The sequence below is a fragment of the Bos indicus genome, chromosome 1 (assembly GCF_029378745.1).
Source record: "Bos indicus isolate NIAB-ARS_2022 breed Sahiwal x Tharparkar chromosome 1, NIAB-ARS_B.indTharparkar_mat_pri_1.0, whole genome shotgun sequence".
Classification (NCBI taxonomy): Eukaryota; Metazoa; Chordata; class Mammalia; order Artiodactyla; family Bovidae; genus Bos; species Bos indicus.
The window spans coordinates 21,965,596-21,980,994 of record NC_091760.1 but is presented as its reverse complement, the minus strand read 5'-3'; the positions used below and the strand labels follow the sequence as shown (position 1 = coordinate 21,980,994).

The following is a 15,399-nucleotide window of genomic DNA, read 5'->3' as shown; positions in this document are numbered from 1 at the left end:
GTGAAATACAGATGAGAGCATAGAAGAGATATTTTGGACATGGAGTAAATTGTACTACTAACACAATTTATTTGTGGTTCCAGAGGGAAACTAAAAAGGAAGTAGGATAAAAACAATATTAGAAGAGATGACAAAGAATATTCTGAACTTGATGAAAGAAATCAAGTCACAGATTCGGGAAGCAATAGGAACCAAGTAGTATGAACATAAAGTGTACTGCACAAAAGTACATCATAGTAAAATAGAAACACTCAAGACCGAGAAAACCCTAAAAGTAGCCAGTTGGAAAAAGATATATTGCTTCAATAAAGGAGCAAAAATAAGACCGACAGTTGGCTTCTCAACAGAAATGCTATCTTTAATGTGCTGGGAAAAGATAACCGGCCATCTCAAATTCTATAACTAGTAAAAGTCTTTTGAAAATGAAAACCTCCACAATTTTGAGCTTAGCAGAAGCTGAAATAACTTGTTACCAGAAGACCCACGCCAGGGGAAATCTGTTCAAAAAGAAGAAAAAATATTTTTCAGTGGGAGCTCAGAGCATAGAAGTGGATTGAGCCTCTTTAGATTTGTCATTCTTTTTCCTATATAAATCCCTTGTAAGAACAGTCCATACTTTGACCTCTACTTTTACCCATTTCTTTAGGACTCATTGCTACTACCCTCCCATTTTATTGGAAAGGCGACTTCCCAACTGCTAAATATAAAGATTATTTTCCTGCCCTTACCTTCTTTGGATGTGGCAACCTCCAACCTTTACTAATCTTCTCCTTAATGAAATTTGCCAGTAATTGATTGATGTACTTCAGAATCTCTGGTACTTTATATCTTTGTTGAGAAATTCTGTACATAAACATTTTTTAAAGCTCTGCTGTTACTCTGATGCAAAACTATGGCACTGAAACACGTATAATATCATATAAGAAACAAATCGCCAGTCCAGGTTCGATACAGGATACTTGGGGCTGGTGCACTGGGATGACCCGGAGGGATGGTACGGGGAGGGAAGCGGGAGGGGGATTCAGGGTGGGGAACACGAGTACGCCCGTGGCGGATTCATGTTGATGTGTGGCAGAACCAATACAATATTGTAAAGTAAATAAATAAATTAATTTAAAAAAAAAGCTCTGCTGTTACTCTGATGTACAACTATGTTTGAAGGCTTTCTCTACTCCTTTTTCTTCTGTGCCCTCAGACTCGCCACTTCTATTACTATTCATATTTTGTTTTATACCTCTTTTTCATTTGGCTTTTAAATGCTTCTTAAGTTTCTGATTTTGGTCTATTATTGTATTCACATTCTTTCTAGTTTATAACATCTACTCTCATTGTTTTAATTTGCAATCACAAGATAGTATTAAAGGCGGAGACGACTTGGTATGTTTTATTCTCTGTTTCCTGTCTTCCCTGTGTCTGGCATGTAGTGGGTGCTCCATAAATGTTTGTTAAAAGAATGAGTAAATGAATATGTTCATATTGTTTACTAAAATACTTCAGGTCACAATTATCAGTTTTATGGTTTTACCTTTCATATATAGGTCTTTGATTTGCATCTCTATATATCTGTATCTGACTCTATTTATAGTGGGTCAGTTTTCCCAAAATCTAATACTAAACAAATTTTTGTTTTCTTATTGGCTTAAAATGCTATGTTTATTTTCTAGCAAGTTGGCTAGCCCATCTTTTACTAAGATTGTAATGCATCATTGCCCCCTGTACAATGATTTTTGAAGTTCATAAACTATGACTTACAGAAAGGAATACATTTTACATTGTAAAACACTTTACACATACATATGAGAACGTATGAGAATTTCACCAATGAAAATTTTATAAATAATACTCTGGTAAATTTATTCTTTGTGACGTGTTCTGATATTTTACATTACATTTTATTTCATTTTTTAGAGTTGATGTTTATCTTGACATTAATGGATTGCAAACTATAGTTTAAAAGGGTAGCTCCAGGAGACTTTTCCATGAGCATCTTTCCATATGCTTTCATTATACTCTATGTGATCAGTATTACTGTATCTTTGCGTGACACTGCTGTTGTTTTAATTAAATATTGTTTCCTTCCTAAGCTGTGTCTCCTTGACCATTAGTGATAATACATAATTTCTTTGAGTCTCTATAACCTAGCATCTGGCCTATAGATTTATTTGTACTGTATTTTTGTAGAATTGATACCTCTAGAAAACTCATTTTACATAACATGTTGAAAAAGTTCTTGAGTTTGCATTTGTATACATTTAATTTTGAGGAAACTGCCTAGGCACATAGACAATTTTTAATAATACATATTATATTTTTTGCATTGTCCAAGTGTAATTTTCTGCTTTGCAGTACAATAAATATTGTTAATGATCAAGAATATGTCAAAATAAAAGAAGTGTGACTTTTTCTCAGGGAGAAAAATAGGCCTTCTTGTGTTAGTGGGAAATATTCTGTATATAAAATGAATCTCTCAGACTAGTCATATTTTTATAGTTCTGTTAATAGAATTTTCCCTTTGGTTATCTTAAATTGTTGTTCTTTTTCAGTCATTATTCAATCTTTTGGAATTCAGAAGATTAGTTCTGAATTACAAGCCTCCATCAAATGTTCAAGATTTACCCCGAAACCAAAAGGTAAAATTATGAAAGATTTTTAAGTTGAGTATATTCTTTTGTGTTTGCTTTTGGTGCCATGCCATGTGCCTCATTGTGCCTGACCCTTTGCAACCCCATGGACTGCAGCCTGCCAGGCTCCTCTGTCCATAGAATTTTCCAGGATTCAGTTACCATTTCCTATTCTAAAGGATCTTCCCAACCCAGGGATGGAACCCATGTCTCCTGTGTCTCTCACATTAAAGGTGGATTCTTACCTGCTGAGCCATGGGGGAAAGTTTGCTTTTGGGATATTTGTGAAATCAAATCTGAAGCAGTGTCAAATTTGAATGTCAACCTGTTAATCTCAACTACAACAGTAACTTACTATTCTTGGTCAGTATATTGTAAATATGAATTTTTCTACACATGTGTGTCAGTAATAGGCCAATTTTTTTGTTTCATTTTAGTAATTGCTTTTTCTTCTTTTTAGAATGTTAGAGTAATAGGCTATCATTTACAATTCAGGGTCTTTCCTCCTCAAAAAGTATGTGGAAATCAAACATTTTTCATTTATTTCTGTAGACAAACTCTTTAAAAGTTTAGCTTTACCCTGTTTTTGCAGTGTGAATCTACAATTTCTAATATTGTTAGGCAGTGTACCGTGACAGAGAGCACAGAGGTCAGAGCCACATTGCCCGGGTTCTGGACCTAGAGCTAGTTACTTGATCTAGTTGCTGCTCAGTTTTCTTATCTGAAAATCGAAAATAATGACAGCAATTGTTTTATAGAGTTTCTGTGAGAATTAAATGAGATAGCAAAACATAAAGGGCTTAGAAGTACCTGGTACATAGTGGTAGCTTACAGTTAAAGTTGTCCTGAAGAAGATTTAGGTTCAGGACTAGGGACCAAGCTTTATCACTCAGAGCTTTTGTGTGGCAGAAGTTTTATTACAGTGAAAAGGGACAGAGAATGCTTCTGACATAGACATCAGAAGGGGGACAGAGAGTGCCCCACTTGCTAGTCTTATCCAGGCCTTATATACTTTTACCAGACTCACTCCCACAACAAACATCTGAAATTAACAAGATTAGAACAAAAGAAAGGTCTTTACCAGACCCACTCCCACAGCACATGTCTTAAGATACCAAATTAGTCAGAAGGTTCTTGTTAAAAAGAAGAAACATGTCCTTGACAGGATACATTGTTATATAATCATTAGTACATAATCAAGTGTTTTTGATTAGTACATAATCAATTGTTTTTCATTAAGAAAAAACACTTCACTTTCACTTTAAGGAAAAGCATACCTTTGAGCAAGATGAGTTGTTTTATTGTGTAAAGAAAGTGAAAGTGAAGTCGCTCAGTCATGTCGCACTCTTTGTGAGTCCATGGACTGTAGCCCACCAGACTCCTCAGTCCATGGAAATCCTCCAGGCAAGAAAGAGTACTGGAATGGGTTGCCATTTCCTTCTCCAGGGGATCTTCTTGACCCAGGGATTGAACCTGGGTCTCCCGCATTGCAGGCAGATGCTTTACCAACTGAGCCACAGGACTTCCCTAAGGAAAAACATACCTTTGAGCAAAATGAGTTGTTTTAATGTATAAAGTTAGTCTTAAAGATTGTTTTCATAACAACTCAAGAGTTTAAGAAAAAACATGTGACTAAAACCAAGCAATGCAGAAAAAACATTTTGTCCCTATCTCCTCCTTGAGAGCCCCAGACCCCTTTCTCCTCCTTGAGAGCCCAGACTCCTTATCAACCTACCTAAGAATTAACTCTCTTAATAGTAAGTACCAGGTGTCAGCTATTGCTAGTTATGTTGTTCATATTAGCTTTTCAAAAGATAGGACTGATTCACATTCAGAAATTCATACTTAATGAGAAAGATTAATTATGGAGATGATATGCTTGACTGTAAGACATAATGATCTTATCATAAAGAAACTAGCCATAAAGACAAAGACAAGTGAAAAGTTTTAGGTTTCAGTAAAGTGTTGAACTTTGTGTCATCTTTTGTTAGTTGTAATGATACATTATTGTGTTTTCTTTTTAGTCTGTCATTTTGAAAACAATTTTTCCTGCAAACATTTTAAATGTGAAACATTTATAATGCAAGCTGATGGGAATATAATTTGATTTTTAACCAGCTTTTTGGGCTGTAATCTTTAGCCATAAGTGTCAAATTAATTGAAAACCATTTTCAGAAGGGATCTAAGATAACCTGACCAACTACTTATACTTCCAGAGAAATTAAGCAAACCCCTTTCAGTCATAACAGTTTTTACATGAAACTTTATGGACTATTGCCTCTGTTAACGATTTGGTTAGTTCTTTTGATGTTTTGGTTAAAGTATATTTATAATTTACATGATGCAGTTAGGTGTTCATAAGTATCTTTTTTTCCCTATATGTATCTTAACCTCTTTTGTGTTCCTGGATTTTAGTACTTTACAGAGTTTAGCTTTCTTTTATTCTTTAAATAATTGAATAAGAGCTACTTAGTTTTATAATCTTACTTGAAAAACAATCGTGATATCAATGCCTATGTACAAGAGTTTGGGGTCATGAGAATGTTTAGCTGAATACTAGAGAAATGTATGAATCCAATCTTTTAACACCTTTCTAGGGAAATTTCTCTTAATGGAAGGGTCTGCATGTCTAGGTATCCCTTTAGTTTAAGAAAATAAAATAATTTTAATAATAATTACTGCCATTGGGAAAAATCACTCAATAAGAATACAATGCAGTTTTATAAAAGATTGTTCTACAAATTGGATATTTCTTTAATTTCACATGATGACAGCAATACATACTGTAACTTGACAACTTTGAAGCTAACATGTGAGATTTAGAGGTAGCCACTGATTAGTGTTACAGTTCAATTCAATTGAAGTGATAAAAGGCACAGGTTTCAAAAAGGTGTCAGTGTAACCTTAAGTCACTTATTATTTAATAATCAATTTATAGCAAACTCATCTAGTGTTTACTGCTACACTGAGTCTGAAAAGTCTGAGTAGCAGTAAACACTGAAGGTTCACTTCTATTGGGCAGGATATTTTTTATTAGCAATTTAAAATTGCAGCAAGCATTATATGTCTGTTGATGATAGAATGAAATGAAGTCTTTTATATCAATTTGCATTTGAATAGACTTGTTTATTGCTTCTAGAGGTTGAAACTAATTTTATACACCCATATTTATTTGTGCTATTTGTAATCTTAATGTCTAGGAGAATTGGGAGATTATTAGAAATTTAAAGATAGATTCTCACTGTAAACATCTCATCCTTCCCCATTCCCACACATAATCTCTTTTGGGTTAAAAAGCCACGAACTGATGGGAAAGCATATATTAAATGTTGACAAAACAAAGAGTCATAAGCTTATAATATTTAGAGGTAATCATCATATAATTAATAACCTTATTAATCATAAAGTTATATTATTTAAAACCTTGATTTAGGGTGAATGTTTTCAAATAAACAATATTCTCTCTACTCAGAAGTGAGAAGCATATAAAAAGGAAATGATTTGGGGTTAATACCGTAAATATATTATTGAGCAAATATCTGAGGGAGTTTTGAATTTTAAAATAAAAAGAGGCATTCTGGAATTTTTGTCTTTAGCCGTGAAGGTATAACAGAAGCTGGATTTACAAGTTTTAGCAAATTTTTAAGGATTCAAGGCATATACAGATTATGTTTTCCAACCACAGTGAAATTAAGTTAAAAATCAACAACAGAAAGATATCTAGAAAATCCCCACAGTATTTGGAAATTTTTTACACTTCTATATAACCCCAGGAACAATGAACAAATCAAAATGGAAATTTCAGGGTGTTTTGAACTGAATAAAAATTAAAATGATGTATCAAAATTAGATAGCTGTTGTTAAAAGCAGTGGTTAATGGAAAATATATGAACTAAATGCCTTATTAGAAAATAGAGTTTCAAATTAGTGGCATTAGATTATGTCAGAAAGTTAGAAAAAAAAGATCATTAATTTGAAAGCAGAAGAAAGGAATAATAAAGATAAGAGCATGAATCTATGAAATAGACATCAGGGAAACAATAGAGAAAAATTAATGGAATCACAGGCTACTTCTTAAGAATATTGGTAAAACTGATAAACTTCTAGGTAGACTGAACAAGAAAAGAGAAGAAACAAATAACCAAAATGAAAGAGGTGCACATCACTGCATATTTTGCAGACAGTAAAAGAGAATAGTGGAATATTATAAACAACAGGCAATTATTTTGAAAGCCAAGGGTTATTGAATGTAAGTGATGAAAAGATAAGCTGTGTATTTCTATATTAAAGAAATAATTTTTTAGTTTCAAACTTATGCACCAAAAAATAAAATCAATAGCAATAAAGTTTATTGGTGAGTTATACCACACATTTAAGGAAGAAATAATATCAATTCTCTACAAGTTTTCTCAGAAAATTGAAGAAATAAAACTTGGAAATTTACCCTGTGAGACCAACATTACACTGAAACCAAAAGTAGAAATATATATTTCAAGAAAAGAAGACTACAGACCAATATTCCTTATGAATAATAGAAGGAAAAATTGTCAGAATTGGGGCAAATTGAACGATGCAATACATGTAAAGGACAATACCTCATTGACAAGTGGGATTTGTTCAGGACTGAAGGATTGGTTTAGTGTTTGGAAATGAATATAATTCATCATAGTAACAATTTAGACAAGAAAAGCCATAAGACTAGCTCAATAGATGAAGAAAAAGAATTTGACAAAAGCTAGTATCTATTTATGGCAAAATCTCTCTCAGTAGCTAGGAATAGAAAGAAATCTTTTTATCTTGATGAAGCTCATTTATGAGAAACCTGAAAATATTTATAATACTTAATAGTGAAAGACAATCCTTTTCTTCAGAGATCAGGGGCAAGCAAGGATGTCAGGCCTCACTACGTTTTTATTAAACATTAGCGATCTCAACCACTGCTATATGGCAAGAAAAAGAAATAAGCAGACAAATTGGAAAGGAAGAAACAAAGCTGTCTTTTGGTGTATACGACTGATTGTCTATTTAGAAAATCCTAAGTACTCTACCAAAAAATAGGTGCTAGAATCAAGGGGTCAGATCATTTAGCAGTATTACATGGTACAAGGCAAACATGCAAAAATCAATTGTAGAGGCTTCCCTGGTGGCTCAGTGGTAAAGAATCTGCCTGCCAATGCAGGAGACATGGGTTCAGTCTCTGATGTGGGAGGATCCCACATGCTGCAGAGTAACAAAGCCCCAGTGCCCCAACTACTGAGCTTACATGCCCTAGAGCCTGTGCACTGCAACCGGAGAGTAGCCCCACTTGCCACAACTAGAGAAAAGTCCATGCAGCAACAAAGCCCCAGCATAGCCAAAAATAAATAACTAAATTATTTTAAAAATCAATTATATTTCTTAGTACCAGCAACACACAATTGGAAATATAAATTAAAAAATGATTATGTAAGAGCATAAAAGATGGAATATTAGAGGGAAAGTAGATAAAAGATACAGAAAACTACAGAAGATCACTGGGAAAAATTAAAGAAGTAGAGAGATATACTATGTTTATGAATCAGCTGAGTAAGTATTGTTAGGATATCAGTTGTCTCCAGCTTATGGAATGAGTGCAATACGGTTATAATTTTGGTTGGCATTTTTCATAGGAGTTGGCAGATTGCAAAATTTATATGGAAAATCAAGGGATATGGAATAGCCATAGCAGTTTTAAAAAGAAAGGCAGTGTTGGAGGAATTATCAGGCTACAGTGATCAAGACACTATGTTATTGGTGAAAAGATAGTCATATAGATCATTAGAAGACAATAGAGTGTACAGAAATATAACACACATAGGGGCAATAGGTTTTAATCAAAATTGCCCCAAAAATTCAGTGAACAAAGGAAAATCTTTTGAACTAATGATGTCATAGGAAGAAAAATAGTTTTCAGCCTCTACAAGACATTATATATGAAAAAAAAAATGTAATGAACTATAGACCTAAAACAAAGAACTGAAACTATAAAAATTAATGGATAAAACAAAATTTTAGGGTTATGAATTAAGAAAAGATTTTTTAAGTACCACAACAAACTGGCACAAATTAAACAAGGAAACTTTAATAAATTGGACTTCATCAAAATGAAAAGTTTGTTTTTGAAAAATTCATACAGATTAATTAAAAAGGCACACCACAGATTTGGAGAATATAATAACAAAACGTGTCACAAAAAGGAATTGTATGTAAAGTATATACAGAATTTGTACAATTCAGTAGTAAGACAAATAACCTATCTCAACAGATTGCAACACCAAAGAAGATAAACATTGAAAATAACTACATTAAAAGATGCTTGATGTTACTGGTCTAAATTACGACTAATGAAAATTTTAACTAGAGATGCCACTAGAAGAACTAAAGTTAAAAAATATAGCCCATATCCAAGTGTGAATGTGAACCTAGAATGTGGACCTAGAACTCTCATTCCACTACCACTGAATATGTAAAATATTACATACATGTAAAACTGCTATGGCTGTTCCGTATCCCTTGATTTTCCATATAAATTTTACATATTCACTGGCATATGGAGTGCCTTTGGAAAATTGTTTGTTTCTTAAAATGTATCCCATACAGCCTCACCAATTCCTTGCGGTTCTTGACTCAAAAGGAATGAGAGCATATGTCCACACAAACGGAGAGGGCAATGGCACCCGACTCCAGTACTCTTGCCTGGAAAATCCCATGGACAGAGGAGCCTGGTAGGCTGCAGTCCATGGGGTCACTAAGAGTCTGACACGACTGAGCGACTTCACTTTCACTTTTCACCTTCATGCACTGGAGAGGAAATGGCAACCCACTCCAGTACTCTTGCATGGAGAATCCCAGGGGCGGTGGAACCGGTGGGCTGCCGTCTATGGGGTTGCACAGAGTTGGACACGACTGAAATGACTTAGCAGTAGCAGTCCGCACAAAGCCGTATCCAATAATATCTGCAGCAGCTGGAACAGGTTAATGTATAAATAAGTTGTGTTCTGCCCACACAATGGGATCCCACTCAGCAACAAAATGGAATGTATTGTACATACCATGAAGGTCGAAATAATTATGCCGACTGCAGGAAGGCAGATTAAAATGAGTACATGGAGTATAATTTTGATGTATATAAATCTCTGGAAAATACAGAGTAACCATGGTTGCTTGGGAATGATTAGGGAGGGGAGTGAGGGATGAAGAAAGTTTGGGGGTGATATGTACATACTGATTGTGGTGATAGTCATGGATGTATACATATGTGAAGCTTGTAAAATTGTACACTAATATACAGTATATTGTACATCAGTTATATCTTGGTAAATCTGTTAAAAGATAAAGAATCATGTTTGAATAGTTTATATATGTGGTGATATTTTCATAATTTAGGCACATAAGGCAATGGCACCCCACTCCATTACTCTTGCCTGGAGAGTCCCATGGACAGAGGAGCCTGGTAGGCTGCAGTCCATGGGGTCACTAGGGGTCGGACACGACTGAGCGACTTCACTTTTACTTTTCACTTTCCTGCATTGGAGAAGGAAATGGCAACCCACTCCAGTGTTCTTGCCTGGAGAATCCCAGGGATGGAGGAGCCTGGTTGGCTGCCGTCTATGGGGTCACACAGGGTCAGACACGACTGAAGTGACTTAGCAGTAGCAGTAGCAGTGGCTAGTCTTAACAGCATTCACTAATTTTGTCTTTTGAAATTCCCAAGAGCAGAGAATGTTTTATTAGTGTATTTAACTTTTCACATTTACTTCTTAGCAGAATTTCACTTAATTTTCAAAAGTCATTTTTTTTTCATCCTTGTTACTTGGCAAGGAATGTCTCAAGCTGTTTTTACTGTAGGTGTAGTGATAAATGAAGAGATTGAGCACAAGAAATTAAGGGTATTTATGAAAATTACTTTGTGGATTCAAATTGTTAGTATTTACAGTCTTGAAACCCTTGTTGTGAAATAGTAAGTACCACAGAAAAATCATGAATTTGTTTTTTTTATCTTATTTAAAACTTTTTCATTTATTCTTTATCACAGATGATAGAATTTATTATGCTTAAATAAAGTCCATGTTTTTTTTAATGTTTTCTAAAACTTAAGCATTTTTATGTTAGACTTTATGTACTTTCTGATTGCTATAGTGGATTTGTAGTTTTTAAATCAGATAAATATTTGGAATCAGTTTTGTTTCCTTACATCTATTTCTTTTTTTTTTTTCTGTTTTTTTTTTTTTATTAAGTCTTGAAAGTTTTTTCTAATATTTAAATGGTATATATAAGCTTTGTTAAAATTTTTATTTCAAGAGCTAACCATAGTAACAACTACTTGTCTGATTTGTTATGTTTCACTAAGATAGGTGAATTACAATCTTATAAAACATTTTCTTCTTATTTTAAAATGAATTATTTATGATATTCGATTGTTTTTGTTCCATCTGGAGTATTTGGTTTAATCAACCAGAAAGAATTGAATGCTTATTTTGTGTAGCAAAAAGTTGTGAAGGATATACAGATATTCTTGTCTTTGCGAAACTTAACAGTTTATCAAAAAATAAAAGTGAACTTGCAAAAGGAACCCTGGAAGGATGATACATTCTTATTTGACTAATGTTAGTCTGATAATTAGGATATCACATAACAGTATCAGTTAGTGATTCATTCCTAAATGAAAAACATTAATTTCAGTTGATGTGGAGTTTGACAAGATCATTGACTTGGAGGGGCCTGGGAAGACTTCATGGTGGAGGAGGGATTTTTTGCTTAAATGGGTTTATTGAGGGTAAAGTACTTAAATAGTGCCTGGTACGTGATTAAACACTCATTGAATGTTGGCTCTTGTTATTGCTGTTCTCAGCAGCAGCTGGGCTTTGCTGAATGGGAAGAATTATAATAAACAGACATAAATGAGGATATTCTTGGCTGGGTAATGACATGATTTGCTGTGAATATATGGCATTTATGCTAAAATTGTGAGCTTAAGCTAGATGCTCTGCTGTTTCCATGTTTGACTCCTTTCTGACTCCTAGCTGAAACCAACACTCTTCTTTTTCTATAATATGATGCTGGACTCATTCTTAAGCTATATTAGTTAAATTTCTGGTTAATTTTTAAATGAGTATCCCTTTACCAGTAAAAAATTTAATTTCACTTAAGAATTTTTCTTTCTTTTTTTCAATAGGAGCATCGGAATTTGCCTTTTATGCGTGAGCTTCGATATCTATTTGCACTTCTTGTTGGTACTAAAAGGAAATATGTTGATCCATCAAGAGCAGTTGAGATTCTTAAAGATGCTTTCAAATCAAATGACTCCCAGCAGGTAGCTTTTTTGTGCTTATTTGTTTATTATCTATTTTTATTTTAATTTTTTCTTCCTTAAGCAGTGTTTTTAAAAGATAAATGAAAATAACATTTCTATTATCAAAACAATTCTTATTTTTATAAGAATAATTTGGAACCATTTAAAATATGATTATTTGGAAGATTTACTTTTAAATTAAAAAACAGTGATCTTGATAGTATATGATAAATCAAGCTGTAATTTTAATTAAAATTACTAAATGAAAGTAACAGATAAAATGAAAAATGTTCATAAGTGTGTAATTAAAAGTCTTCACCAAGGTGTGATAACCCAGTGTCAGCCTAGTATATGTGCTTTGGATATGCCTGTTTTTGCTGGCAGAAACTCCTACTCAGAAAGGGTTTCTCAATGATATTAACTTTGTTTCTGAATGGTATTAACTTTGTCACTGTTTCTTTTATTTCCCAATCTTTATGTAGTGCTGTTTGGTTACTTTTTATCAATTTATTAAAAAGAATATTGGAAAATTTCCTATAAAAGTAGAAAATGTCTACAAACATACCAACATTTTTACATATAATTTGAGAAGTTAGAGAAATTAAAGGAAAGCAGAAGAGAAGCAAAGAAAGTAGCAGAGGATAATAGCAACAATATTGAATAAGATGATAGTAATGTAATGGGCAGAAAATAAAGAGGATACTTGAGATTTTAAAAATTCCACTACATTTGCAGTGTAGTTGTTGTAGTGCTTGCATATATATCTGTTTTCTGGATGTATGGAGAGGGTCTTTGGCAGAGAGTTCTGAAAGGTGTCTGATTTTGCCACTGCTTTTCCTGTGCTTTTTAAAAAATGCTTTTAATGGCAAAGATAAATGAACAAAAAAGGTGGTCATATCAGAATTTGCTTATGTTTGTTGTTGTTTTCAATTTTACCTCCCCACCCGGACATTTTCTTCTGAAGAGCATTGGATAACTAGGAAACCTTTTTCTTTCTTGTCAGATATAGCCTTGCAGGGTAAGTAACATTATAGAAAAATCTGGCAAGTCGTTTTAAGGTACTATATTAGTTAGGACAGCCATAACAAATGACCACAAACTGAGTGATTTCAAAGCAACAGAGAATGATTCTCCCATAGTTCTAGAAGCCAGAAGTTCAAAATAAAGGTGTGGCTGAATGAGCCGTGCTTGCTCCAGTGGCCCTCAAAGATAGTCCTTCCTTGCCTCCACCATCTGGTGATTCCTGGTGTTCCTTGGCTTATGGTTCCAGTCTCTTTGTGTTGATATGACCTTACCCCCTGTACGTCTGTGCGCCTGCTCCTTCCCCCTACCCACCCCCCCCCTTACAAGAGTACCCATCACTGGATTTAGGGCCTGTCTTAATCCAGAATGGTCTCATCTTAAGATCCATAGTTTCTTTACATCTGTAGAGACACTTTTTCCAAATACAGTCACATTCTGAGGTTCCAAGTGGACATATATTTTGACAGGCCTCAATTTAACCCACTACGGGTGGTATGGATGTTTATAACTAGCTTTTTGTGTTAAGTTTGGTTGTCTTCATATGGCTTTGGAATGATTTATTTATGCTTCCTAGACCTTAGTTTCAACATTTTCAAGGTAAATCACTTGTCCTAGATGCTCTTCAAAAAACTACCTGTGGAAATGTATAACAGTAAGTTTGTTTTATATTTAGGGCTACTTTGATAAAAGCAAGTTGCTTACACTTACTTATCTGTCTTTGGGCAGTCATAGTAAAACTTGCTTTATCTTCCCACTCAACCCCACTCTTCATGCAGGTTCTATACAAACCTGTTTGCTGTACTCCAGGTCAGATTGTTGAAAGAAGTTTATGGTAGTTTATGAGTACAACTGCCATTGCTTTACTCCTGTGTAACTATGTCAGGTGAGCTAGAACCAACAGAAGGGATTGTGGAAGGTGAACTTTTGCTGGTTCTGATTGGAGACTCAGTTTGAACTTCAGAGGTGGTTGACCTTGATAATCAGGGAGTCAGTGATTGATTAGACTCAACCTATCCAAGTTAACATATATCTTAGTAAGATTAGATATGGCTTAAAAAGTGGTGTGTAACAGTTGAATTGAGAAAATGAATTGTTTAAAAGCTCATATTCCTTCTAAGAGAGAAGCCAGTAATAAATTTTGTATAAGGAAGAACTCTTTGGTAATGTGGGACCTTCGTTATATAAAGATTCATTAGAGAACTCTATGGGGAGGTAATAACTCTTTTTAAAAATCTCATTCATGAGTATGAGTTTTTATATATATCAATAGATATACATATATATTTTTTCTTCCTAAAGTGAAACTCAGTCACATAATTATGAATATAATACTTGTTTTTCTCAAATACTGATTTTATGTTCTTGTTAAGTTATAAATATTTCTTGCATTTGATGTGAAACATTTCATATGATACCTTTGTGAGGGGTCAGTTAATTATACATTAGAAAAGACTAGCTGTAACTTTTATGTTGCAGTGTTTTCATTAGTAGGCTCAAATATCAATAAGACATTTTTTTTTTCCCCCACAGCAAGACGTGAGTGAGTTTACACACAAATTATTAGATTGGTTAGAAGATGCCTTCCAAATGAAAGCTGAAGAAGAGACGTAAGTTACTGTGAAGTTTAGTTTATGGGGTTTAGGAGATTGATAAATAACACTTTTTTTTTTTTTTCTCTCATGTATTCAGTGTCAACAGAGAAATAGGAATCTGAGATAAGTGTATGGAAACCCAAATGTTATCTGTATATAAGCTTTTTTGAATTTGTGGCCACAAATGCTGAGGTTTAAAACAAAAGTGAAGCTTCAACCCTTTAGCTTTCAGTCCAGCTCTAGTGTTCCTGGCTCTTAGTTCAATCCAGACTCAAGTTACTGTTGCTAAAGACTGTAGCAGAAACTTTGGATGAAGTCATAAATGGAGGAAATCATCATGGTTTTAATTCTGCCAGGATGTCTATCATTAAGGGCCAATTTTTTTTTTTATTAGACAACTACTTAAAAACTTACGTTGGAAGAAATCTCTCCAGATTATGGCACTAAATCTACAATATCTGAGGGAAAAATTCTGTTGTGGGAAACTTAGAATGTATCATTGAAAGCTGCTTCCTTTTTGGAATGTTAAGAAGTTTATGATGCTAACAGTTGTGGTCTGGTACTCTTCTTTTCTGTTCACCAAAATTCTTAAGTTGCAGTTTTCTTATAAACGTCAGTTTACTGGCCTTCAGTGCTGCATTAAATATAAGCTGTCTTTCTAATAACATATTTTCATGCCACAATGGTTGCTACCATAGCATTTTGCTATGAAATTGATTAGACTTGTGAAACCTGCTTTCTAGGTATTTTCTTTCTTTATGTTAGTTTCATTTGGTAAATCTCCCCATCCTGATGGTGAACTGAATCTGCTGTTGATGCTTTCTGAAACCTGAGTTCCAGCTCCAGTAAAGAT

General features: G+C 33.9%; 1 protein-coding gene across 7 annotated transcripts in view; it reads left to right on the top strand.

Annotated features, from left to right (window-relative positions):
* USP25 (ubiquitin specific peptidase 25) overlaps nucleotides 1-15,399 on the top strand; it is a 160,381-nt gene that overhangs the window by 68,158 nt on the left and 76,824 nt on the right. For all 7 annotated transcript variants that reach the window (XM_070786349.1, XM_019962511.2, XM_019962685.2 and 4 more), the window contains 3 exons: nucleotides 2,544-2,630; nucleotides 11,815-11,952; nucleotides 14,485-14,561. In XM_070786349.1, the coding sequence (XP_070642450.1) occupies nucleotides 2,544-2,630; nucleotides 11,815-11,952; nucleotides 14,485-14,561 (302 nt within the window). The remainder of the gene's footprint in view (nucleotides 1-2,543; nucleotides 2,631-11,814; nucleotides 11,953-14,484; nucleotides 14,562-15,399) is intronic.